This window comes from Sminthopsis crassicaudata, chromosome 3 (assembly GCF_048593235.1).
Source record: "Sminthopsis crassicaudata isolate SCR6 chromosome 3, ASM4859323v1, whole genome shotgun sequence".
Taxonomy (NCBI): domain Eukaryota; kingdom Metazoa; phylum Chordata; class Mammalia; order Dasyuromorphia; family Dasyuridae; genus Sminthopsis; species Sminthopsis crassicaudata.
Genome location: NC_133619.1, coordinates 73,535,973 through 73,563,264, shown reverse-complemented (window position 1 = coordinate 73,563,264; position 27,292 = coordinate 73,535,973). Strand labels below are relative to the sequence as shown.

Genomic DNA, 27,292 nt, shown 5'->3' with positions numbered 1-27,292 from the left:
GTGTTAATAGACATTCTTGCTTTGGACCTAATCTTGTTGGAAATGCTTCTAGTTTATGCTTAGTATAACTAGCTTGCTCTTGGCTTTAGAGAGATTCTACTTATCATTTTAAGAAATCTCCATTTATTCTCATACTTTCTAATATTTCCAATAGGGATGGATATGAAATTTTGTCAAAGAAATTCTACATTTATTGATATGCTCATATTTTTATTGTTGTTGTTTATGTCATTGCTGTGGTCAATTATGCTAATCGTTTTCTTAAAATTGAACCAACCATACTTTCCTGATTGTTCCTCACTTGTACATAAAGTATGATTTTGTGATAGATTGTGGTAATCTCCTTTCTGGTCTTTTATTTAAATTTTTTCATCAATATCCATTAGGGAGCTTGACCTATATTATTCTTTCTTTGTTTTTGCTCTCTTTGGCTTAAGTATAAAACTATATTTGTGTCACAAAAGGAATTTAGTAGAACTTCTTTACCTTCTCAAACAGTTTGTATAATATTGGATTTAATAGTTATTTAAATGTTTGCTAGATTTCACTTGTAAATCCATCTGGTCCTGGAGTTTTTTCTCCCTTCAGCAGCTCATTTATAGTATAAATTGAATGATTTAATTTTCTAAGTCTTATTAAAATGCTTTATTTCTCTGTTAATCTGGGTAATTAGTATTTTTGTAAATATGCATTCATATCATTTAGATTATTACTTTTATTGGCATGTAGTTGGACAAAGTACCTCTGAATAATTGCTTTAATTTAATTTTCATGAGTTGTGAATTCACTCATTTCATTTTTTGAGACTGGTAACTTGTTTTTCTTTTTAAAATCATTAACCAATAGTTTATCTTTTTTTAATTTTTAAAAATAAAACCAATTGGTGATTTTGTTTACTAATTCAATGACTTTTGTTTTGTATTACTCTATTCTACTTTCAGTTACATCAATCTCTCCTTTAATTTTTTAGATTTCTAACTTAGTAACTAATTAGGAATTTTTAATTTGTTCTTTTTCTAGGTTTTTTTTTTTAGTTGTATGCTAAATTTGCTGATCTGCTCTTTCTCCCTTTTTTTGATGCGTTTAGAGATATAAATTTCTTTTTTAGTATTGTTTGACTTCATCCCATGAATTTTGGTATGCTGCCCCATTGTTACTTAAGGAAATTATCAATTTGTTTGCCACATGAATAAAGACAGATATAAACATATTGATATAAATGTAAACAACTGATATGTACAATTTGTGGTTCTTTGATCTAGTCATTTTTATCGTTAGATTATTTAATTTTTGATTACTTACAATCTATGCTTCCACAGTCCTTTATTAAATGTAATTTTTTTAAATCTAAATATGACTTTTTGTTTCAAGTGTGTCTCTTGTAAACAATATGTTATTACATTCTGGGTTATTAATCAATACATTCTGCTATTCACTTCAATTTTACATTCACAGTGATGGACTGCTGCCCATGGATTTCTGTCTGTTCTCTTCTAGTTGTCCTTAATATTTTTAGCCTGTTCTTTCCTCAAAAATCTGCTTAGTCACTTAGCCCCAATTGCCTCAGCAAAAAAAAAAAAAAATTAAAAAAATTAAAAAAAATTGTTTAGTTTTTGATCATCAATTTCCTTAATTTATCCTCTCTCTTACCATTTTCTTTCTCTTAGTCCCTGTCCCTCCCACTTTTCTGTTAGAACAAAATAAATTCTGTGCTGAAGTACTAGAGTGTGTGTGTGTATATGTCTAATTTTCTTCTTTAAGTAAATTCAAATGAGAGTGAGATTCAAGCATAGCCTGCTCCTCACTCTCACTTTCCCCTTCATTATAAAAACTTTTCTTGCATGCCTCTTTTATGTGACATAATTTTCCCATTCTTCTCTTTCTCCCCCCCCTTCATCTAATACATTCCTCTTTCTCCCTTGTCCATTCTTTTTTCTTGATATGATACTAATATAATTGACTCATACTCATGCCTTCTGCCTGTAGACTCCTAACTTCAATAATAATGACAAAGTTTTTAGTAGTTTCATGTATCATCTTTCCATAGAGGAATGTAAACTATTTAATTTTAGTAAGTCCCTTATGATTTTTCACTTATGTTTACCTTTTTATACCTTTCTCAAGTCTTCTGTTTGAATATCAAATTTCTATTCAAATCTGGTATTATCAGAATTGCTTGGAATTCCTTTATTTTATTAAATTTCCACTTTTTCCTTTGAAGAATTATATTCAGTTTTTCTGGATAGTTTATTCTTGATTATAATCCTATCTCCTTTGCCTTTTGGAATACCATATTCCAACTCCCTCACTCCTTTATATAGATGCTAAATGTTGTGTGATCCTGATTATAGTTCAATGATACTGGAATAACTTTTATGTCCATATTTTTTCTTGACCTGGGAGTTTTAAAATTTATATAATGCTATATTTACATAATATTCTTAGTTTTCATTTGGGGATATCTTTCAGAAGGTGATTGGTGGATTCTTTCCTTTTCTATTTTAGCTTCTGGATTTAAGATAAGATGACAGTTTTTCTTGATAATTTCTTGAAATGTGATATATAGGCTGTTCCTTCAATTCTGTCAGGTAGTCCAATTATTGTTAAAATGGTCTCTCCTGGATCTATTTTTCTGCTGAGGTTTTTTTTTTTTTCTTCCCCATTGAGATAATTTACATTTTCTTTTTTTCTAGACTTTTGATTTTGTCTGTTTGTCAGTATCATTGTCATTGTCATTAGTTTCCATTTAACCAACTTCAATTTTAAAGAGCTATTTTTTTCAGTGAGATTTTTTTCCCTTTTATCAATCTGTTAACTCACTTTTTCATAATTTTCTTGCATTGCTCTCATTTTCCTTAATTATTCCTTATCACCCTTATTTTATTTTAAAGTCATTTTTACTCTTTTAAAAAGTTTCTTCTTTAGTGCTGACAGGAATTCTTGTTGGACTTATGTTCAATTTGCATTTTCCTTGTAGATATTTTCAATATCATTGTCTTTTTAAAGTTTTTATCTTACTTGAGCTTCCCTGTCTCCATAAAAGCTTTTTATAACTAGGTTACTTTTTGTTGTTATTTGTTAGGGAAATGATTATTACTAAGTAATGATTAAGGAGATTCAGATTTTCCCCTTTTTATTTTACATGAAATTCAAAACCTCGGTCTTTGAAGACTGAGCTAACTTTATCCTCTATCCAGACTTCACCCAGGTGGGATGGCCATTTGGGTTGGGTAGTGATAAATTTTTAAATAGATTGCCCAATGCTTAAGGAGAGGGGGAAGGTAAGAAGCAAATGACAGAATCAAATTTTAGTTCCAGCAAATGACATAATCAAAGTTTAGGTCCAAGTCCTTGTTGTAATATTCATTCTTTCATTAGTTGTTAACCAATCAGAGTTGATTGTTATTCTTGAGAATACCCCTCTTCCCAAAGTGCATATTAGCCATAAGCCTGCCATCATGATTGTCTTTGGTCTAAGAGAAAAATGGTCTGATGATCATCCTTTTATTAAAATGCTGGCATTATTAATACAATTATTAAATTACTCAGAAATTGTATTTCTCAAACCTTTGTAATCACCACTTTTACTTATTTTTCCTTGGATTTTATGTTAGTGCTGAACTCTGTTCACCTTGAGAGGGTGGAAATGGCTTATTTAACCTTCTGTAGCTAGGTCTGGAGGTCTTAAGTTTTTGGTGTTTCCAAGGTGATGTGATCTGCTTCCTCCTTTCTAGTTCCTAGCCAAGCCCTACTTCAGTGCTCATAGGCAGACCTTTTAATCCTCTTAAGCTGTCCTGGGCTGGAAAAATGAGATACTGTGAGTTTTATTTGATTATCCTGCTTGAAATTTGATTTGAGGTATTTTTTTAAGTTCTTAAGAGGATTGGATTGGAAGAACTCAGCAGAAATGCTCAATTCCCTCTATTATCTTGGCTCCACCTCCACAAAATGTTGAATGATTGATTGATATACTGCTAACTCATTTAGCTTATGGTTTACCAGTACTCTTAAGTCTATTTCAAAGGAGGGTTTTGTTTTTTTTGTTTGTTTGTTTGTTTTGTTTTGTTTTATTTTGTTTTTGGTTAGGCAATCCCTATCAATTTTACCCTCACATATTTCCAGACTTTGTATTCACCTGAATTTCTCCCTATGGAATTTCATCCTATTTTTATAAATAGGTTCTATAATTAACAAGGTCACTTTGAATTCTATTCCTGTTTCTTAAGGTCTTTAGAACTCAGTGTCATCAAGAAACCTAATGACTTTTTTTCCATTCAAACATGTCATTGGTAAAGAATGCTTTATGTATATAAAAAATGAATATTAATATAATATATAATTTTTAAAATTCTAAGTTATAGGATACTTGCCAATTGGCTTTGATAGATAAGTTTTCTCATCAGGAGTTCCTTCTATAAATCTATACCTAATGATCATAATTTCAAGTTTTACTTTTACATTAAAAATAAAGCAAAATAGCATTCTATCTAATATGCACTGTTAAATTAGATCCTGTCTTGTTTGTCCTATGCTGGAGACAAAGGTACTGTGATCATTTTACTTGTAATAGTATTTTGTACTAGTTTATCAAATCACCAGTTTATAATAGTATTAATAATTATAATTATTGAAGCAATAACAGTAATGATGATTTTTTTCCATTATTCCACAGTTTGTTGTTAAAAATAAAAGTCATCCATTTAAAAAATCTATTTATTTCTTCTTCTGACCTTAAAGAAACAAAGTAATTCATCTAATTTTATTCTCTTTTTTTCTATTGGTGATCTTATCAGTTTTCATAGGATCACTTTTCATCTCTATACAGATGACTCCAGATCTACAAATCCAGTTCTCATCTACCCTCATCTCTTTCCTAAGCTCTAGTTTTACATCAGCAACTGTCTGCTAGACATTCCTGTTTGTATGTCTCATAGACATCTCAAATTCAATACATCCAAGCCAAGATTCATTATCTTTTCCACTAAATCTTGTTTTTCTTTAACTTCTATACATCTGATGTTCTGCTGGGCACATGACAATATTTTTATTATGTTTTTCTTTTTCTGTCCTTTTTGTATTTGGCTTTTTTCTTACTTTTTATTTAGTTATATATGTATGTATATATATATATATATTTTTGTGTATGCATATATATATATATATATATATTTTTTTTTTTTTTAAATAGTGTGTGGATAGGATAAAGGGAGGCAGATTGTACATATAGGCTACTACCATCATCCAGGGAAGAAATAAGGAGGTTCTGAACTAAAGTGGGGCCTATATTAATGGAAATTAATTATAAATGACATATGAAGATTATATCTGCATACAGAGAAAGAGCTGATAAATAGAATTATCTATAGAATAGATGTGTGTGTGTGTGTGTGTGTGTCTGTGTAGAGGTGTATGGTATTTCTAATGTTAGCCATCTCTAGGGTGAGACAGAGGAAAGAAAAAGGAGTAAAAAATGTATATGATAACTTTATTATATATTTAAAGGAAGTAGTGAGTTATACAAATTTGCAGTGTCATGTTCAATCATCTTTTTACTATACTATGCCACAGAAATGATTTTTTTATTCCATTAATTAAATAAATAATTTCCAAAAAATCTTGTGAAAGTAGAATTGAAAAGAATTAGCAAATGAATGGATATGATAGTGAGGAGTCTGAGGGAGGCATAGAGAAAACTCTAAAGCTAAAACTTTGGTAACTGGAAATCTAGTACTTAATATATGTATGGATATATTTATGTATGTGTGTATAAATATATACATGTATATTTATACACACATATACATATATCTATATATACACATACATAAACCTCCAGGCATAACTAGACAGGCTTTTAAAACAATATTGATATTGTTGGCATATATTATAAATTTCTCTTTTAATTGAATCTTTTAACTTTGAGATCAATAATTACTAGCTCTAATTTTTTCTAATAAATTCTACTCCTGATCCTTATTAGTGTGTTTGCATATATCTCTTATTTCCTATCTCTGCAAACTCTTGTTTTTAGTTCTATTCATTAATTTGACCTGCTATTACTTAACCTCCCCCCATGTATCCATCCCTATCTTATCCCCTCACACTTTCCCTTCCTCTTTATTCCATTCCCATGCATTTACAAATCTTATTTCACTCCCATAAAAATACCCTTCTATTCCCCACCTTATCTTATGCTACCTATTTTTCTGGGCAGGTAACCATTTAACCTTACTCTTTGGGTAGGAGAGGCTTCTTTTACCTTCAATGTCTTCTCAAGATGAATGTTGGTTTTTCCTATTCCATAGTAAGTTTCTATGACTGGTCATATAAACTTTTTCTCTTTTGTCTGCTCATTTTAAGGAGAATTTATTAGTGTAACCATTACTAATCCTGGGGAGTGAGAGGGTGGCAAGGAGATGATGACTCTGGGTTCCCTTCAGTTCTCCTCTCTGGCCTGGAATCCCAAACCAAGATCTCCACCCTCCTGAAAGTGCCTGCAACTAGCAGCATTCATGCCCTACTGTTTGTACCTTCACTAGGTGTACTGGTTCATTTTTTGCCCAGTGTCACTCCTCAGCAGCACATGTATAACTGATATTCTTTATCAGCTAAAGACATCTGGAGAGCTCTCTACCATCTTCTCAAATCCTCCCTCCACTAAAAAAAAAAATTGATCTTAAAGTTCATTTCTGACAATATAACTCTTCTGTTTAAGAAGCTTTAGCTGCTCCCTAATGATATAGAAAAAAATGCAAATTCTTGGTTATTTAGAATCCTTCACAATTCTACTGCATCTTATTTTTCCATATTCATTTTTTCTAATTCAAATCATGCATTCTACCTTCCAACTAATCTAGCCTTTTTTTTCTCTTTCCTTCCTACAATATTCTATGTTTCAAATTTATGCCTTTGCAGTGTCCCCCATCCCTGGAATGTTTTTCATCCTTATCTCCACTCCCTGAAGCCCCAAGCTACCCACAAAAGAGCTCAAGTACTATATGTCCTATAAGAGGCTTTCACTGATTCCTTCAGTTAGTGTTTTCTGATGCTATCCCTTTAAATTATTTTCAATTTACTTGGAATATATATTTTGTATTGACTCACCTGTTATCTGCCCCTGCTGGGAAAGTAAATAGAGTTCCAAGTCTGGAATGAGGAAGACTTGAATTCAAATCCAGCCTCAGAAACTTATTAGCTGTATGACACTAGGCAAGTCCTTTAGCTTCTGTTTGCCTCAGTTTCCTTATTTGTAAAATAGGGATAATATATCAACTACTTTCCAAGGTTGTTGTGAGAATCAAATGGGAAAATAATTATAAAGCACTTATCAGGCACATAGTAAGCATTGTATAAATGTTAGCTATTATTATTATTGAAGACAGAAACTGATTCATTTTTGTCTTTCTAGCTCTGCCAAATAATTAACCAAATAATTGTTGAATTAAGTTGAACTGGATCATGGCAAAATTTTCAAAGTCATAAAATATAAAGGCTTACATTTTTTACATGGAAAGCCCTCTTTTCCCCTTTCAGGGAAAACCCTCTCAGTAGAGGGTTAAAGTTGAAATCTGAAATAATACATATCCATCAATGCATCTATAAATATATTTATATACATATATGTATACTTTGCATTTTATTTTTAACAAAATTAAATTTGTATTTCACACAATTGCCTCTCTATAAAGAACAAAATCAGCAAAGATGTCTCTGTGAAGAAAGCTTATTTCTTGTGTTTTGGTTTTCATACGTCTCTACACACCACTGGTGAATTAGAAATGAATCAGTGGTCTGTTAGAGAAAATGAACTATGGCATCTTTCCATTAAACTTCATTAGCTTGTTGCCATAGAGCTGACAAAGCCTACGGACTTTTTGAAGGACAGGTAATATCCCTACATTGATGAAGCCCATTTATTAATCACAGGAAAGAACAGAAGTGGGCTTTAATAACTAAAGAATGAGTATGTCTTGGCAACAGAAGCTGTTTACTCCTACCAACCTAATTTAATCAAAGCATTTCCTTTAACTTAACCTTGAGTGAACTAAATGTGGCTATTCCCTGAACTCCATACTCATTTAGCTATGGTACAAGCTCTTGAATTAATAAGTTTCATTTTTACCTAGTAAAAGTATAGGTTTTACTTTCTGGTTCATTAAAAAGACCTCATGGGGTCATGACTAATTCTCACAGTTCAGGACTTACATCAATTTCCTTCTTGTTTTCAGGAAGCTAGTTTCTTTATCCCAGGGTGTGAATTTTATAATCCAACAGTCAGGCTTTGTGAATTCTATTAAGTGGGGATCTGATGACAGACAAATATAATCATTAAATTTCCTTTTTAAAAAATCTTCACTTCATCTTTTACATTTAGAAAACAGTCTTTTTTCCCTTTTTTGCTTGTAAAGTCAATTTAACCTTCTCATAAGAAAAGTGTATTTTTGACCAAAAGAAAATGTTATTAATCACACATGGTTGACTTTACTTTCTCAATTCATGTGTGGCCACCATAAGACAATATATAGGTGAAAATCTGAATTTATAAACTAAATAAAATAGAGTAATCACTATATAAGAAAAGGATATATTCTCTTTATGAAAGTAATTTATACTGTAACAGCCTCCTTTGTTGCATCATGAAGTTCCTTTCAGCTGTATATCACTGGTAGATTTCAAATATTCATTAATTGGACAAAATTGACATATTTAGTTTTCCAATAAGACATATTGCTTTTGTATTTTTAATAATATTTTATTATTTTCAAAATACATGCAAAGATAGTTTTCAACATTCACCCTTGCAAAATCTTGCATTCAGATTTTTCTCCCTGCCTTCTCCCTATTCTCCTCTCCTAGACAGCAACTAATCCAATACAGATTAAACATATGCAATTCTTCTGAACATATTTTATATTTATTATCCTGCGCAAATCCGATCCAAAGGGGAAAAAATGAGAAAGAAAATAAAGCAAGCAAACAACAACAATAAAGGTGAAAATATTATGCTGTGATTCATATTCAGTCCCCCACAGTTTCTCTCTGAATGCAGATGGCTCTCTCCATCACAAGTTTATTGGAATTAGCCTGAATCACCTCATTGTTGAAAAGAGCCAAGTCCATCACAGTTGATCATCACATAATCTTGTTGTTGTTATGTACAATGTTCTTTTGGTTCTACTCACTTCATTTTAATCTCAGTTCATGTTAGTCTCCCCAGGCCTTTCTGAAATCATCCTGATGGTTATTTCTTTTGTAACATTAATATTCTATTACATTCATATACCATGACTTATTCAGCCATTCCACTCAGTTTCTAGTTCCTTGCTACCACAAGAAGAGCTGCTTACAGACATTTTTGCACTTGTTGGTCCTTTTCCCTTTTTTATGATCTCTTTGGAATATAGACCCAATAGAGACAATGCTGGATCAAAGTTTGATACACAATTTGATAGTACTTTGGGCCTAGTTCCAAATTGCTCTCCAGAATGGTTGGATCAATTCACAATTCTATAAACAATGTATTAGTAAGACATATGTTTCTTAAAATAAAAGACAATGGTTTTAGAACTTCAAAAGATAGCTAGTTTTTACAGGATTACTTGTTCTTTTTCTCTTTCTTATATGTTCTTTTTTGCACAAAATGACTTTCAGTGTTGGAGGGGAAATATATTTAAAAATAAAGATGATGCAAAATCAAAATATGGCAATTTCTATTTTTTTTAAGTAAAAGGACACTTTTCCCAAATACCTAAAATATTTTTTTCTTTTTCTATATCTACATGAACATCAAGCAGTGACCACATTTTTACTGGATTTAGCAGTTGATAACGATTTGCTTTGACATCATATTTACAATCAGTTCTAGTATGTGGCTAAACTAAATAAGTTAGTGGTCAAAGAATTAAGGTAGTTCTTCAGAGACAAATAGTCATTATTTTGACCCACTGGAATAATAAAATTTAGAGTGCTGGGCCTGAAATCAGAAAAGCTCATCTTCCTGAGTTCCAATTTCACCTCAGATATATACTAGTTGTGTGTCCCTGGGCAAGTCACTAACCCTATTTGCTTCCATTTCTTCATCTATAAAATGAATTGAAGAAGGATAGTGCAAACTACTTCAGTATCTTTGCCCAGAAAACTCCAAATAAGCACAAAGAGTTGTACTACAATTGAAAAATGACTGAAAAAAAAACTACAAAATAATAATTGTCCTCCACAATCTTACTCCTAAGAATTATCTGAATATTATTAGAATTATATACACTTCACTAACAATGCATTACTTATTTAACACATGGCAAAAAAAAATCTAGTTGTAGTAGAAACAAAAAATTGGGATGATAATGAGAGATATTGGACGGATATATTCAACTGGGCATCCATGTGGTACTATGCCAGTCCTGAAATCAGAAAGACAATCAGGAATCAGTCTAGGGATTCAGAAATAGTTACTAGATCCCTCAAAATAAATAACTTACTACAGGGAAGTATTTTGAATGTTAGAATAATTATATGAGATGTTTAATAATATAAATAACCAATTGCAAAGGGGGATAGATATAAACAATTCTCATGAAATGTTTTCAATCTTCTTAAATATTTCTCTGCTATTTGATCTAGATATGTTCTTGGCCCCTATCTCTCCTACCTTGTATGATACTTTATACATGTGATTTCCTTCCAAGTAAAATCTAAATTCCCTGAGGGCAGAGACTGTGGACTTTGGTCTTTGTATTTTGTCTTTGTTTTGTTTAGGTGAAGACCTAGGATATTGTTTGACAGGCACTTAACAAAAAAAATGTTCATTTATTTGAATTAATAATAGATACAAAAATCATAGCAAACTTATTTGAATGACAAATTCAAGATATTTTTGGTAAAAAAAAAAATAGGTTTTATAGTACCTTAAAATAATTCAAGACATGTGACTCAATCCAAAAAACTTATATTAGTACATGTTACCAATCTGCCTTCAATTTTACTGTTCTTTTTTGCCAAAAAGCTAAAAATCATAGTTACGTTTTACTGGTACTTATGTTCTTAAGAGCTAGAAGGAAGAGGTAATCAACCTCTGGATGTGAAGTCACCAAAACCTCAGTTCAAATACTGCCTGATAAATGTAACAATTGTGGGATTCAGACTTAATTTTTAATTTAGCTTTAGTTTTCTCTTCTCTGTAAAATAGAAATAATAATAGTATCTTGTAAAATCAAATATTTGTAAATCTTAAAGTACTATATAAATATAAATTGTTGTTATTAGTTATTACTATTATTATTCCTAGATAAGTATGATAGGCAATTCCATTTAAACCTGATTTTTCAATATCTTTATTTCTGTCAATGGCCCTACTATCCACACTATTACCCAGGTTCATACTCTCAAAATCATCTTTCCCTTCATCGGTTGTCAACTTCAGTTGAATATTATTGTTGTTATTGTTGTTCAATAATTTAAGTTGTATCTGACTCTTCATGACCACATATGGGGTTTTCTTGGCAAGATACTGAAGTAGTTTGTTATTTCCTTCTCCAATTCATTTTATTGAAGGAAACTGAGGCAAACCGAGTAATGTAACTTGCCCAAGGTCACACTATTAGGCAATATTTAAAGTTAGATTTAAACTCAGGAAAAGTAGTCTTCCAGGTTCCTAGCCTAGCACTCTATCCACTACATCACCTGGTTGCCCAGTTGAATGTACCTCTCCAACATTTCTCATTATTCCATCCTAATTTTTTGTTTCTACTACAACCAGATTTTTATTTTTAAATGTTTCTCACTTCTTGTTATGGTAACCTCCTAACTAATTTTATACTGCTTCTTCATTCTATCATTCATAGCACTGTCAATGCAATGTTCCTAATACACCAATTAACCCATTTCACTGGTCTTCTCTAAAATCTTTAGTGACTGTCTATTGCAAATCTGATATTCAAAGCTATCTCCAATCTGTCTTCAACTTACTTTTCCAGCTTTGCTTGTTATTGTTCTGTATTTGTTCAATATTGCATCTAAACTACCTAACTTTATGTATTTTTTATCCTGTTTGCTCATGTTTCCATATCTTTATTATTGTCATCTCCCTTGACTATGATGGATTTCTCCATTTAAATTTTCTCATTAAGAAGTTTCTGTTGTTGAAATAATAATAGCAGGCACTTACACAGATTTATGTGTCAAACATACTTATTACATTTGATTGTCATTTTTCTTCATTTGATTGTATCTATTGTATTAAAATAACTAGAAAAAAGGTTTCTGGTTCATTAAGGTAGATCATTATTGGAAGATTTAGAAAAGACTTAAAAAGCAAAATAGCATGGAAGGACTGGAGTCCACATGGATGGAAGGAATAGTCATGGATCCATTGTAAATATTGAATTATAAGTCCTTAAGGACAAGGACTATGTCTAATTTCTTTTTTGTTTCTTCAGTACAGTGCATATAATAGGAACTAAATAAATTCTTGTTGAATTGAATTGAAAAGCAAACCAAGATAAAAAAAATGACAAAGAGAACTAATTGTTCAAGATCTTATAGTAAATTACAAATATGGAAGGCATGATACAATTCCACCTACATCTAATGCAGAGAGGTGCTCTTGAAATTGGTTTGATTAAGCCATAGCCACAAACTTCCACATCATAGATATTCCTATGGAATGTAGATATTATAGATGTTATAGAAATTCTAAAAATTCAGTCAATTATTCAGGCTTTGCTATCTACAGGATGGTAAATGTTTGGATTTTAGACTCACCTGGATGACTGGTATTTAAATTTTATTCAGATATTTGTTATTGAATAGATATAGTCTTGGCCTGGAGATTAAAAAAAAAAAAAAAAAAAAAAAAAAAGGAGCATTACTCTTTGATTAGGAAGTGAAACAGCATGTTTTAGTGGCTAGTGAACTAGTTGTGAAGCCAAAAGCATTTGGATTCAGATCCTTTCCCTGACACTTATTATCTGTGTGATCCTGAAGAAGGACTTAACCTCTCCATAATCTTGGTAACACTCTCATAGTTTAAACTACAGAGAAGGCACCAACCCAGTGTACTCATAGAGGAAGTTTCCTATTCCCCAAATCCCCTATACCAATGAAATCACAGGTCCAGTTCCTATCCCTATCCTTCTTTTGAAGGACTCATAAGCTCCTAGAGGCTGACTTAATACCAAAAAAAAAAAAAAAAAATGCAAGCCTCCAAGCTGAAGTTATGGAACTAAAAGCCTCCCCACTTCCAAATTCCCTCCTTAGACTTACTCTCTCGTGACTTCTCCTCTTCAAGTCTCAGGATTCTAGTATGATTTAACTTACTTAAAAATGTGACGTGGGGGTGCTACTTGGGGTGAGGGCTCAGGAACTTGAGGCATTTTTATTTAACCTGCTTCTATACACAAAATATGCTTGACTTGAAAAAATAACTTTTGACCCATGCCCTTAGCAAAGACAAGAGTTTTTTGATTTAGATGCATATGTTTACATATTTAGGGGTAGATGATGTCAATCCAAGATAAAAAGAATTACCAAAGTTCTAACAACAAGGGTCTTTCATAGAGGCAAAGGAATTGAAATATGGAACATCTTGGAATATTTGTTGTGTCCTGAAGGGTCAGAGGGAGCAGGGTTTAAATATGCTTCCACAGGGTCAGAGTTTCATGAAAGGCTCAGCCTTGAGAGTCTGTTACATAACTTATTTAAATAACTAAAAGTCCATAAAGAAGTTTGGCAAGGCTTATGGAGTGGTGACATCTGGTTAGAACAATGAGCTTCAATTGCAGCAGTGGGGAGGGAGGGATTTCCAAAGAGACCATAAGACCATATACAACTGGTCTGCACCTGCTGCAACCTTGGGGTCATCATAATAATAGCTCCATTTGAAAAGGAAAATACATCAGTCTTTGTTGTCTAGCTGAGAGAAAATCTCAAAAAATTAAGAGAAGACAGTTTGTAATCTGAAGACAGTTTGTAATGTGTTTCAATTAGATGGAATAGGATGAGAAAATATTAAGAAACAATTAAAACTAGAATGACTTCCCATAAGTATTTCCTGGTGCATCAGAAATCTATCCCATTGCAAAATGTAGATAGCTCCAAATTTATCATACAAACTATGTTTGAAATTTGCTGAAATCCTGTGAGGCATGTGGTAAAGTAGGATTCTGCTGACTTGAAGTTAATAATGAATATACTTTGACTTGGAACCCCTACCTTCCTTGAAGACTAAGTTTAAGAGGTCTTACCTGATTCTTCCAAGTATTACTCTCCCACTCCTTGAAAAATTACTTTGTATGTATTTTAATATATCTTGATTTGTTTATCTGTAATTAAGGTGTACCATCCAAGGACAGGAATTTTAACCTGAGGATTTTGAACTTTAAAAAATAATAATCTTAATATAATTGATTTTCTTTATAATCCCATGTCTTTTATTATATTTACTTAAAAATATATTCTTAGGTTTCCATAAATTTCACCATATTGCCAAAGGGTCCATGATGTAAAAAATAAATAGATCAATGAATGAAGAGATAAATGAATAAACAACTGAAATTAGAACCCCTAGGGAAAAGTAAACTCAGGGACCGTGGTTATCTGCCCTTGTATCTCAAGTACCTAGCACAATGCATGACATGGGACAAATTTTTCCTAAATGTCTACTGAATAATTGCTGATTGGTTAATTTGATTTGAAACAGAGCTTCTCTAGTGATACCTCCTTGCCAACGATCCCGCTACGCCACCTACTTTGATGTCGCTGTACTACGCTGCCTACTCCAGCCCCATTGGTCAGAAGAAGGCACTCAGTGGTCCCTGATGTATTATCTGCAGAGATTAAGACACATGTTAGAAGAGAAACCAGAAAAGTCTCCAGAGCCAGAGATTCTGCATCTGCCCAGACCCCGCAGCAGTTCCATGGTGGCAGCAACTCCCTCACTAGTGAACACTCATAAAACCCAAGTAAGAAAAATCATTACACTTTAGAGCACTGGCTTTACAAATTACCAACCATTCATTTTCCTCTAGTTCTCTGAAAATTAATATCATTTTTGAGGATTTATTATAGTTGATTTCCCCCCCTCAAAAAAAATGCTATTCTTCCTCTGTCTTTTGCTCTAGACTTTTGGCCTTTTTATTATTCTTTTCAAGGAAATTTAATTCTCAAATAAGAAGATAGATAGAGAGATGGGGGAGAGAGAGAGAGAGAGAGAGAGAGAGAGAGAGAGAGAGAGAGAGAGAGAGAGAGAGACTATGGTTGGGTGTATAGATAGATAGATAGATAGATAGATAGATAGATAGATAGATAGATAGATAGATAATGACTCACATTTATGAGCCTGTTAATATTTATAAGTCACTTTCCTCACAACAATTTCATGAGCAAAACTTGGTGATGCTATTTTAAAGATAGAAAATTTGCAATGAGAAAGTGTGAAGTGACTTGCCCAGGGCCACATAGATACTACATCTTATACTTGCACTCAAAATTAATTACTTGATTTTTGTAGTGCTTCTTAGTCATCTCTAAGAAACATTAATTTTCATTATATGGGGCTGTAAACATAGGTAATCTTGGAAAGTGTGCTGAATATTTACTCTTATCCAGATACAGATACTGAAACTTGTTAAAAAAAAAAAAACCTACTATATTTTTTACTTATCTTTTATGATGAAATAACAAAGCACAGAAAGTTTTAGGTAATGTGAGGGGACTTATAGGAACATAGTTTTAGAGATGGAAGGGACCTTATAAAACATCTAATCACAAAATCTCATTGCACAGATGAAGATCTATTTATCTGAACCTTATAATATTTCAAATTATAGATGATTGAAATGTTTTATTAGAAGAATTCTAACATATGGATATAGTTACATAGATTGAAAAAGCAATTAAATAGGAGTCTGTATTAGCAAAAACAAATATGTATTTTCACCTGCTAGAAAGTGACCCTGGTCAAAGTGGGTAACAACTTGCCTGAATCATTGCAGTAAAAAGCCTTCATTGCTTAGTCTTAGTCTTCCACTTTATTTCAACTAGGATATGAGACTTCCAGATTTCTAGAATATACAACATCACAGTGAAATTGGTCCCAGAAAACTAGGACACAAAGTTAATAATGCATGAAATAAAGTCTTACAATGACATAATGCAATAATTATGAAATGTCAGGGTTTAAAGTTCAATACTTGATAAGCAATTTTAAAGCAAGTAATCCAATAACTAACCACAAATCAAACCTGAAGAAGAATTGTACCATCTTAATACTGCTTATAGGAAGTACCCATTGGTTTGATTTTTCCACATTTGTCCTTATCGTTTTTCTAGGATCTTACCATGAAGTGTAATGAGGAGGAAAAATCTCTAAGTACAGAGGCCTTTTCTAAAATGTCTTTGACCAACTTGCGCAGATCTGCAGTTCCAGATCTCTCTTCAGACTTGGGCATGAACATTTTTAAGAAGGTGAGTAAAATTACCAAAGATGCCTAATATATTGGTGATGAAAAAATAAAAAGCAACAACTTTAAGTAAACTGGGTACCTGGTGGGAGACAGTATTGTTCAATGGAAAGTACAGACGTTCTGATAGAGAATGATAACTCTAATTTTGGTGAATACTAATTATTTGTATGGGAAAATGGTAAGGCAATTATATAGATTTAGTTTGCATCTGGAGCTGTTTTTTATTGATGTTGGGGTTTTTTTCGTGAAGGTAATAGTTTTTTATGGAAGTCATTCACTGTATCTCACCCAATTCCCCTTGTGACTAATGCCACACATTTTCAAGTTGACTATTTTAGAGCAAAGATGTCAGGGCCTCATGGTAATAAACCCATTACCTTAGTTATATTATTATTGTGTTTTACACAAATGGGCTAACAGACCATAAATATAAATGAGTGGAAAAAAACTACCTGTGTCTATCTTTTTCATTATTTTTAAGCAATAGGAAACATTCCAAGAAAAGGACAATGAGTCACTAGTGTCCAAAATAGAGTAAGGGAAGACACATGCTAGTCAATAATTCAATGAAAGATATATGTCTTCTTCCCTTGCTCTTGGATAACATCAAAGGTGTGTCCTTTGTCTGACCTCTTCCTGGAATACTATCTGTCATTTACTCCCAATTTTAAGGTCTCTGGATAACTGAACTGTGTGTAATCTTTTCTCTCTCTCTCTCTCTCTCTCTCTCTCTCTCTCTCTCTCTCTCTCTCTCTCTCTCTCTCTCTCTCTCTCTTTCTCTCTCTCTCTCTTTCTCTCTCTCTCCCTTTTTCTCTCTATCTTCTCTCTGTCTCTTTCTGTTTCTGTCTTTCCCTGTATCTGTCTCTCTCTAATTCTCTCTCTATCTGTCTCTCTCATACACACACTCCATTTCATAGTTTAAAAGTCGCAAGGAAGATCGAGAACGAGAACGCAAAGGTTCTATCCCATTTCACCACACGGGGAAGAGAAGACAGCGTCGAATGGGAGTGCCTTTCCTGCTCCATGAAGATCACCTGGATGTGTCCCCCACTCGCAGCACCTTCTCATTTGGGAGCTTTTCTGGTCTTGGAGAAGACAGACGTGGTATTGAAAAAGGGGGCTGGCAAACCACCATATTAGGTGACTACAAGACTTAAGTGTTTTTCTTGATGTTCTAATATAACACTGCAAAAACAGAGATTCAAGGCCTTTCTAGAATAGTTAGGTTAAAGATCTTGAACTGAAGTACAAGTCCCGAGTATAATTTAATTCTGTCACAAGCAAAGCAGAGGCTAGGTAGTTATCTGGGATTTTCCTTTGTGGGATTTAGATAACTGCAAATTGTCAAATCACTTGGTTCTGGAGGTCCAGTCTTAAAATATATCAAAGGCCAAAGAGTCATTGTAGATCCAAAGTTAGGCCAATAACCCTGATATATACAAATATCTTTATTAAATGTAATAATGGAAACAATAAAGGAAGGGAAGGATGGAGAGATCAGTTGAGATTTCAGAATTAGGAAAACTTGGATTCATACTTGGCTCTTAATGTGACATATTGACTATGAAACCCTAGGCAAGTCATGACTCCTTAGTGCCCCCAGAAAACTCTTAGAAACTATAAATTGCACAGAATTTGCATACATAGAATATGGGAGTTTCCTCTAGGAATTTCCCCTTACCTGTGAAACCACTGTCCAAATTTTTTTTTTAAAAGTAACAACATCAGCTGACGTTAAAAACAATTGTTGGTTTATTGTAGAACTAGTGGTTCCTGAAATTTACATTAAAATGGGTTTGTCCTATCTTCAAAGAAACTTCATGTAGAAACCTGAACCTAAATTTTAAAGATAATCAGAATTTTGTGGTTCAGCAAAACTCCTTTCTCATCATTCTTGCCTCCTCCTACCTCTCCTTTCAGAGATAAAGAATAATTAGTTAAACAGAATCTTCTAAAATTTTTAAATCATATTTTTATTCATCTTAGGCAAATTCACCAGACGGGGAAGTTCTGATGCAGCCACTGAAATGGAAAGTCTAAGTGCCAGGCACTCCCATTCCCATCATACTCTGGTCAGTGATTTACCAGATCACTCAAACAGTCATGGAGAGAATACTGTCAAAGAAGGTATGTCCTATATAGGAAAGGGGAACTAAAGGAAGTATGAGTTCAGGAGCATTGTGGCCCTTCTTCTATTTCTGAACTGAAGCATATATCTCATAACCATTTATCCTTAAAGGACTCCCATCCTGCATCTGTCTAGCAGTAGCTACTTAATTGCATCTGACAAGGATACTTTAAGACCCAGAGACTAGTATTTTCATAATGAGTACTAGCTAGGAATATTTTCACCTGGAGCAAAAACACATAGGATGTGTTGGAATAGAGTAAATGGTAGTGGACAGTCAGATGAAAGGTTTAATCATATTGTGACAGGGAGCAGATAAAGGCACCACTAAGGGAGAGATATCCCAGACTGCAATTAGGGCCAATAAAGAACCACTAGATGATAGTTAGGATGACTATAGGGAGGAAATATGATACAGGTTGGCATTTGGGGACAAAAGCCCTATTTGATCCCATGTACTTTTCAACTTCATTTTCTAGGATGCTAAAAGAAATCCAAAGGTTTTTAACCTTAAAGGACAACACATAAAACAATATTGGCTGCTAAGGAATGTGCATCATGACATTACCTCCTTGCTCCTGGCATATTGTACTCTCTTCTTGTTTACTAAGTGATTCAATAATACTTAATACTTCTACTAAGACATTTGTTTCCAATTATTCTTATCTTTTCAAAAGTCTTTTAATTTTTTAAGTCTTTATTTTAGTATTAACTAAATCACATGAGTGATAACCATGATTTAGAAGGTACAAAATGGATGTAGTCAGAATGAAATAGTTTAGCTCAAATAGACAAAATATGGATATGTGTATTCAGTCAGTGATCTAGTTGTGTAAAACTGATCAGTTGTAATGAGGGAAACCAGTTAATATTAGAGAATTACAAAATGTTAGTGCTGATTAAAATCTCAAAGGTTACCTAGACCAAAGACTCTTAAACTGTGGGTTATGACCCTATAATGGATGTCATCTAACTGAGGGCAGGGTCACAAAATTATGATTCATTATCAGTAAATGTTTCATTTGCATACCTATTTTATATACCTATCTCTCTGGGGTCTCATAAAAATTCCTCAGGCAAAAAGGAATTGTTATTGAAAAAAGTTTAAGAAGCCCTGATCTAAACTAGATGAAGATATTCATACATGCCCCTCTAAAAATACCTACCAAGGATCCATCTAACTTTGATCTAAAGCACTTTAGGAAAAGAGAGTCTGCTTCCCCTTGAATTTTTGTTTCATTTTTTTTACAGTTATTAAGTTGGGCTGGTTTTTTTCCCCCTTACTTTGAGTCTAAATATACCTCTTTGCAACTCATTGCTCTTAATTATGCCCTCTAGGGTTAGGACAAATCTATTTCCTGCATCACAGTTAGACACAAGGGGATATATGTATAGTTCGGAAGGACATGATATCATATAAACAAAGACCCCAAATGGAAAAAGATGGGATGTGTTCAAGTACTGTTAAGTGGTCTAACTTTAACTGTAGTATAAAATATGCAAAGGAAAGTAGAGAGAATAAGCCTAGAAAGTTAGGTTGAGTCCAGTGTGGTACCAAATTTTATGCACTTCCTGGAAGTATTCAGCAGCATAAAAGCAGGAGTGAAGGTAGTAGGTGAAGTTGGAGATTGGTAAAGTGGTGAGGTTGGAAGAACAAGAAATCTAGAATATTAAAGAAATGTGAATTATTTCAATATAATTGGTTCCTTGTATATTCTTGTGAATTTTATTTTATGGATTCAAAAACATTCTCAGAATACCAGAGAGTTCACCAGATTTCTATGACCCCCAAAAAACTTAAGAACTCTTGCTTTATGTATTGACATAATTTGATATGATATTTTTGTGGTGGTTTAGGCCAGTTTTAAATATTGTAGCAAGAAATCAAGAACCCATGAAGCTAAAACTGTGATGATTGTCATCTTATTTAATAATTCTGGATAAGAAATAGTGTTGTGGGTTCAGAAGGGAATGCTAAGACATTATTTTTCTTTTCCCAGTGCGATCCCAGATCTCCACCATCACAGTGGCTACCTTCAACACAACCCTAGCATCATTCAATGTAGGCTATGCAGACTTTTTCAGCGAGCACATGAGAAAGCTATGCAACCAGGTGCCTATTCCAGAAATGCCTCATGAACCTCTGGCATGTGCCAATCTGCCCCGAAGTCTAACTGACTCCTGCATCAATTATAGCTATTTAGAGGATACTGAACATATTGATGGGACCAATAACTTTGTTCACAAGAATGGCATGCTGGATCTTTCGGTAAGGGACAAGAAATAATGATTTTTTTTTCATTCTATAAAGTAACAAATGAATATTCTTTATAGAGTTCATGATCTGTCAAGTGAACAAATAAGAACTTCTTACTACTGCCATTTTTATAAAGAATGTCATATGTTATAAAAAGAGAAGTATGAATTTCAAGGAAAATTAAACTTTAAGAGAATAAATCTACATGTGTGATTTTTTAATAAAACTTTCTCCTACCATGTAGAGTATTTATACTACAGAAAATTTTAAGTATCTGTGACTGACCTTCAAAGAAGAAAGACTTAGATTTGGGACCCTCCTTTAACACATATTAATTATGTTACTTAATAAGTGCTTATTGACTGATTGACAGATCTTGCATCTCAATGTTCTAGGCAGCTCTCTAAGATTTGAATTTACATGAGGATTGTCAGTCTGTACTAGCAGAAGTTTCTGTACTAGGAAGTCCATATACAATCCAGAACTATAGTTATCAATAGAGTTTTATATATAGTTACATATAGATTTATCCATGTGTTTTTATGTTACAGAGGGTTCCAAATTCTATTAAAATTCAAAACTGCACTAAGATTCTAAGGATTATGGATGTATAGATAAATAGATATAAGAGAGAGATTAATTACATATATTTGTATGTATGTGTAGTGTGTGTATACTCATGCCACACACACACACACACACACACACACACACAAATTATGTACAATAGTTTATAGAGAGCTACCCTCAGAATCTGAAAGTGGCTTTAGTTCTTTAATGTAACTACAAATTTCTCAGTGGACTAGACAACTATCTCTGACTATAACTGTAGAGCAATTGAGCTGTATTAGTAAAAGGAGTTTTCTCACTTTTTCTCTATACAGTCTTCCCTATACCCCAAAGAGGCATATAGATATAAATTATATATGTAGATTATACATTTTATCTATATCCATATCTGTTCCTATACCTATATGTAATTATATTTATCTATACCTATCCATATCTATATCCATGTTTATTACATATATTTTTGTTGTTCAGACATACAGTTGTCCAACTCATTGTGATCCTGTTTGGGTTTTTTAGGAAATACAGCAATTAAAATTTTTGTGTTTCTTTGGCTTTGGTTTGGGGTTTATTTCTTTGTTTTGTAAAGATGTATAACTATTTCCTTTAAGTAACTTATCCAAGTTTCTGAGACTAAATACAAATTCATTAAGCTACCTAGGGAGGATAACTAGTAGATATAGGCAAAAGTGGATATATGTATCTGTGCAAACATGTATGTATATATTTGTATAGATATACATATATCTATAAAAATGTACACACACACACACACACACATATATATATGTATATATATATATATATATATATATATATATATATCCACTTAGACCTATATCTATCTATCTATCTATATCTATATATGTCTGCTCTGACTTTGATGACTAAATGCAGAGAAGGACTACAGAACATGATAAGTCTACTGATACTTTGTCCCAGAATTCTCATCAGAAAAAGAAAAATGACCTTTACATCTCAGTTATTTGGGAAAGCTTAGTTGAATAGTATCAATAATACATTTCAAGTTTTTGGGAAGATATATATTATGAAATGTTTTCTTGACTAATGATATAGTTTTAAAACCAACACCATAAAATCAGCCTAGCCATGGCCCTATGCAAAATACTATATCCAATCTGTCCAACATCACTTGGTCATTAGACAAAATTCACAAACCATGAAGAATTCTTAATTCAGAACAGTGTTAAGGAATATTGACCAAATTTTTCCTCCTTAAATTGTGAGCACTTTGAAAGTGGAGACTGCCTTTTTCTTTTAAGGTTATTTGTATATTTGGTCCTTAGCATAGTTCCAGGTACACAGTAGGAACTTAGTAAAGGCTTGTTGAATGAATGAATGATTGACTAATTAAAATGGAGTAATTCAGGTAATTTTGCAAGGGATTTGCTTGTTTTCTTCTCAGGTGATTTTGAAGGCTGTTTATCTTGTCCTAAACCATGACATCAGCTCTCGCATCTGTGATGTGGCCCTGAACATTGTTGAGTGCCTGCTCCAGCTTGGTGTGGTCCCCTGTGTAGAAAAGAACAGAAAGAAAAGTGAGAATAAGGAAAATGAGACTACAGAAAAGAGGCCAAGTGAAGGAAATTTTCAGCTCAAGGGACCTTCTGGAAGCACAACCTGTGGATTTGGTGGTCCCTTGGTTAGTGGAACTGGAGATGGAGGTGGAGAAGAAGGTGGAGGTGGTGATGGAGGAGTTGCTGGAGGTGATGGAGGAGGAGGAGGAGGAAGCGGAGGTGGAGGAGGAGGAGGAGGAGGAGGAGGTGGTGGTGGTGGTGGAGGAGGTGGTGGAGGTGGCCCTTACGAAAAAAATGATAAGAATCAAGAAAAGGTATGGTTGAATTCCTTTGCAAGTCATATTAAGATATCATCCCTCATTTATGTTCACTGCTTGTTGGCAAAAAGTCTGTTGAATTAGAACAATAATTAACAACAATTATTTTGGGTTTGGGGTCTGGATATGTTATTTCATCACTTCAACTCAATAAAATACCTTCTATGTGACAATAACAATGCTACATGCTAGAAATACAAATACAAAAAATACAAAGACTCTTCTGTAATTTATAATCCTTAAGATTTGCTTTGTACATGAAGTTTAAGAAAGTCATTTGCTGTCACCCTGACTACTGGCTAAAATATAAGTGATCTATGAAGAAAAGGAGAAAACAGGCCTTTGATTTCCCAAAGGTGCTTCAGTAAATTATTTATATGAAACTCTGAATTCTAAATTTTAAAAGTGTTGCCAACCAGACAGTGTCAGTGACAGAGTGCCTTCCTGTTGCATTGCATGAAAATGTTGTCATAAATCACATGTTCTTATTTTTCTGGACAACTAAACCCCTGAGAGTTACTTTTTTTTTCTTTTTTGGACAATAGCTAGCAAACAAATATGAAACTGCATCAATTTTCCCTTTTATTTTTACCTTATTTTTTTCCCAGTTTAAGGCACACTTAAGAGCCATTGACAACCATTGTCTTAGGAAGTTAGGAACATTCATCTACTCATCAAGTCCCTCAGTTGTTGATCCATTCTGATATCAAACTCTATGTGTTTCTCTAGCTTTTGGGATAAAAATCATGTTAAATGTTACTAAACCTAATTAATACCCATGCCTTTGAGATACCTTGCCTAAGTCCAATTCATACATTAGTTTCCTTTTTCTATGTGGGCTTTAACTTATTGGCCAAATAATATAGCTTTCACATTCCCTATACTAATTCTGAATCACTTGAGTGTTCATAAATAATAATCAACTATGTAAAGTTCAAATTTTATATAATATTTACTGTTGCTGTATACTATTATCTGTGATCTAAAATAGTGATACTCTCTCTTTTCTGTCTTTGTTTCTTATCTTTCTCTATGTTTGTCTCTGTTTCTCTATGTATGTCTCTCTGTCTCTCTCTGACTCTATCTCTGTATCTATCTCTGTTTCTGTCTCTCTCACTGTCTCTGACTGCCTCTGTCTCTGTCTCTCTCTGATTCTGTCTCTGTCTCTCTGTCTGTTTCTGTCTCTCTGTCTCTGTCTTTATTTCTCTGCATTTGTCTTTGTCCCTCTTTCTGTCTCTGTCTCTCTGTCTCTCGTCTCTCTGTCTCTCTGTCTCTCTGTCTCTCTGTCTCTCTCTCTCTCTCTCTCTCTCTCTCTCTCTCTCTCTCTCTCTCTCTGTCTCTCTCTCTCTCTCTCTCTCTCTCTGTGTGTCTCTGTCTCTCTTTGTCTCTCTGCAATTGACTAGTTATCAAAAGTTTTCTTATGACTAAATGTTTTTCCTTTCTCTTCCTCCATTCCAAATTCCTCATGAGTCAGCTTTGAGTCAGTCTCCTCTCCTTCCTATGTTTGCTTCCTGACTCCCAATCACTATTTTTCCCTTGGATTCCCATTTTTTTGTTCTTATCTTTTTGTATATCCCTTCTCTCCAATATTTCACTCTTTTCCTATCCTTGACATCATCTTTTGCCCCTGAGGAATCCTAAAATCTATCCTGTTCCTTCCAATTTCTGAAGCATCACAGAGGACCTTTCAAGGACCTGACTGTCTGAGAGGGAAAATATGACCCTAATAATGATACCAGGTCGCTAAATATGTTCAAGAGAAGCTAGAAAGATAAAAGACAAAATTTACTTCATTTGTGGGTCTTTCACAGCCACACTTGTGGAACTAAATTGCTGGATATTTCTCTAGGCATAATTTAAACATATTATTTCCTTTTAAGAGGATTGTAAGTTTTTTTTAAAGCCAAGTTAGTAATTTCTGGAATAGCATTGTAGTCAACTATTTAAAATAAGCAGAACTAGGGGGCAGCTAGGTGGTGCAGTGGATAGAACACCAGCCTTGAATTCAGGAGGACCCAAGTTCAAATCTGGTCTCAGACACTTAACACTTCCTGGCAGTGTGACCCTGGGCAAGTCACTTAACTCCAGCCTCAGGAAAAAAATAAAAATAAAAAAGCAGAACTCTTCATGTATAATGCCTCTCTAAAATAATTTGCTTATGGCTCAAGAAATATTTGTTTTGTACTTCTTAAATTATAGATGTGTTTTTTTCTTCTCAGCATTTCATTTTCATTAGAACTTGGAAGATCATTTAATTGTGCAGGCTGATAAGATCATATAAATCCTCAGATGATTAAAGAAAAAAAATTAAAAAGGCAGGATATCAAATTTCTCCCTATGTTTGCTAACTTGCTCCAGGATTTGAGGAAAATCATATAACTTACTTTTAGCTAGTTCCCAGATCCCCTTCTTTAAGTAAACAGATTTTTCTGTCCACCTCTGTGGACATGACCATGATTCCAGATTGCATGTGCAGAAAAGAAGAAATAAGAAATTGTTTCATATTTAGAAAGTACTTTGAAATTTGAAGATAAAATAAATCAATTCAATGAGCATTTAATAACTGCTATATGCCTAGAACTGTGCTAGATGCTAGACATACAAAATCAAAACCAAAACATTCTCTGGCCTCAAATAGCTTATGTTCTATAAAAAAAAAAAAAAAGCAATGAATAGATAATATGCATAAATCACTTCTCCAAAAGGCCCCAGATCTCTCATTCAAAGCTTGTGATGTCTGTTAGCATGGCTAGAAACAAAGCTGCCCTCATTTTAAGCCTTAATATTGTGCCTCCATAAAGGGGGGGGGGCTTTAAAATGGTTTGGGAGTTAGTATGTTTTTAATATTTATTCTTTTTTTTTTTTTTGCTGAGGCATTTTTGATTAAGTGACTTGCCTAGGGTCACACAGCCAGGAAACATCAAATGTCTGAGACTTGATTTGAACTCAGTCCCTCCTGTCTTCAGGGCTGGTGTTTTATCTATTACACCAAGTAACTGCCCTTTATCATTTATTCTTAAAAGAAATATACATGTGAGCAATATGTTCCATTCTCTTTTTCATATATTACTAAGCACCTTTCTTAATATAGAAGGGATTTGGAAATATCTAATATTTTCTTTTCCCTCCCTACTATGTGTTCGCTTCTTAATGAGAGAACTAATTTCAAGGGCAGGCAATAATAGGACAATAAGGGGTGACTCCATTTATATTGATAATTTAATCAATCTATGGTCCAGCATTTCTAAGCACTTATTATGTGACTGGCATCGTGCTAGGCCCTGGAGATGTAAAGACAATAATAAAGCAATCCCTATTCATCAGAAACAAATTGTCACTTTGATATTCCATAAGTGGAAGATAATATTCTTTCCCCTGGTAGGACACAAAAAATGCCTAGTTCATCCATTTACCCCAGGGGATAAATGAACTCATATAAGTAAAAATTTAAGAGTCTTCTACCAATATCTGAAATATTTTATTTCTTCTGTATGTGATTACAAAGCTCATTATTCTAACCAGATGATCTTGGAATATTTTTATTATATTTATACAACACAACATTTTTCAAAATATTTTTACATCATTATCTCATCTGATAATAAAACAGTGTCATTTACAATGCTTTGCTCAGCAAGTCTTAAAGATAGATAGTGTAGGCACTATCAGTGTTTTATATCATTTTGACACAGAGCATAATCAAAAATTTTGTGTCTAAGGCTAGTATCACAGACTGTGCTTGAGACTAGCAACAAAATAAATGCATTCATTTCTGGTGGATTCAGACTGAAAACCTTGCCCCCATAGTGGGTAATAGAGATTTTGAAACAATGGTATGGGAGGGAGAAGTTACCCTGAGTCCATCATCTGGTAGCTTCCTTTCCTCCCTAATTATCCAGGATAACTCTTTCATCTCTATGATATTGAAGGCATGTAAGTACCATCAATGTCACCAAGTTTGTAACATGAAAAAATTTCTGGCTATACCATTCTACCATGGCTCTGTACCAAGAGATTAATAG

General features: G+C 33.3%; 1 protein-coding gene across 10 annotated transcripts in view; it reads left to right on the top strand.

Moving 5' to 3' along the window:
- Positions 1–27,292, top strand: part of UNC80 (unc-80 homolog, NALCN channel complex subunit) — a 218,502-nt gene that overhangs the window by 22,644 nt on the left and 168,566 nt on the right. For 9 of the 10 annotated variants that reach the window (XM_074298825.1, XM_074298823.1, XM_074298826.1 and 6 more), the window contains exons 8-13: positions 14,696–14,957; positions 16,327–16,461; positions 17,378–17,600; positions 18,447–18,587; positions 20,589–20,857; positions 22,842–23,078. In XM_074298825.1, the coding sequence (XP_074154926.1) occupies positions 14,696–14,957; positions 16,327–16,461; positions 17,378–17,600; positions 18,447–18,587; positions 20,589–20,857; positions 22,842–23,078 (1,267 nt within the window). Of the gene's footprint in view, positions 1–14,695; positions 14,958–16,326; positions 16,462–17,377; positions 17,601–18,446; positions 18,588–20,588; positions 20,858–22,841; positions 23,268–27,292 lie in introns of all 10 variants that reach the window. The other variant, XM_074298820.1, reaches the window with a different exon arrangement.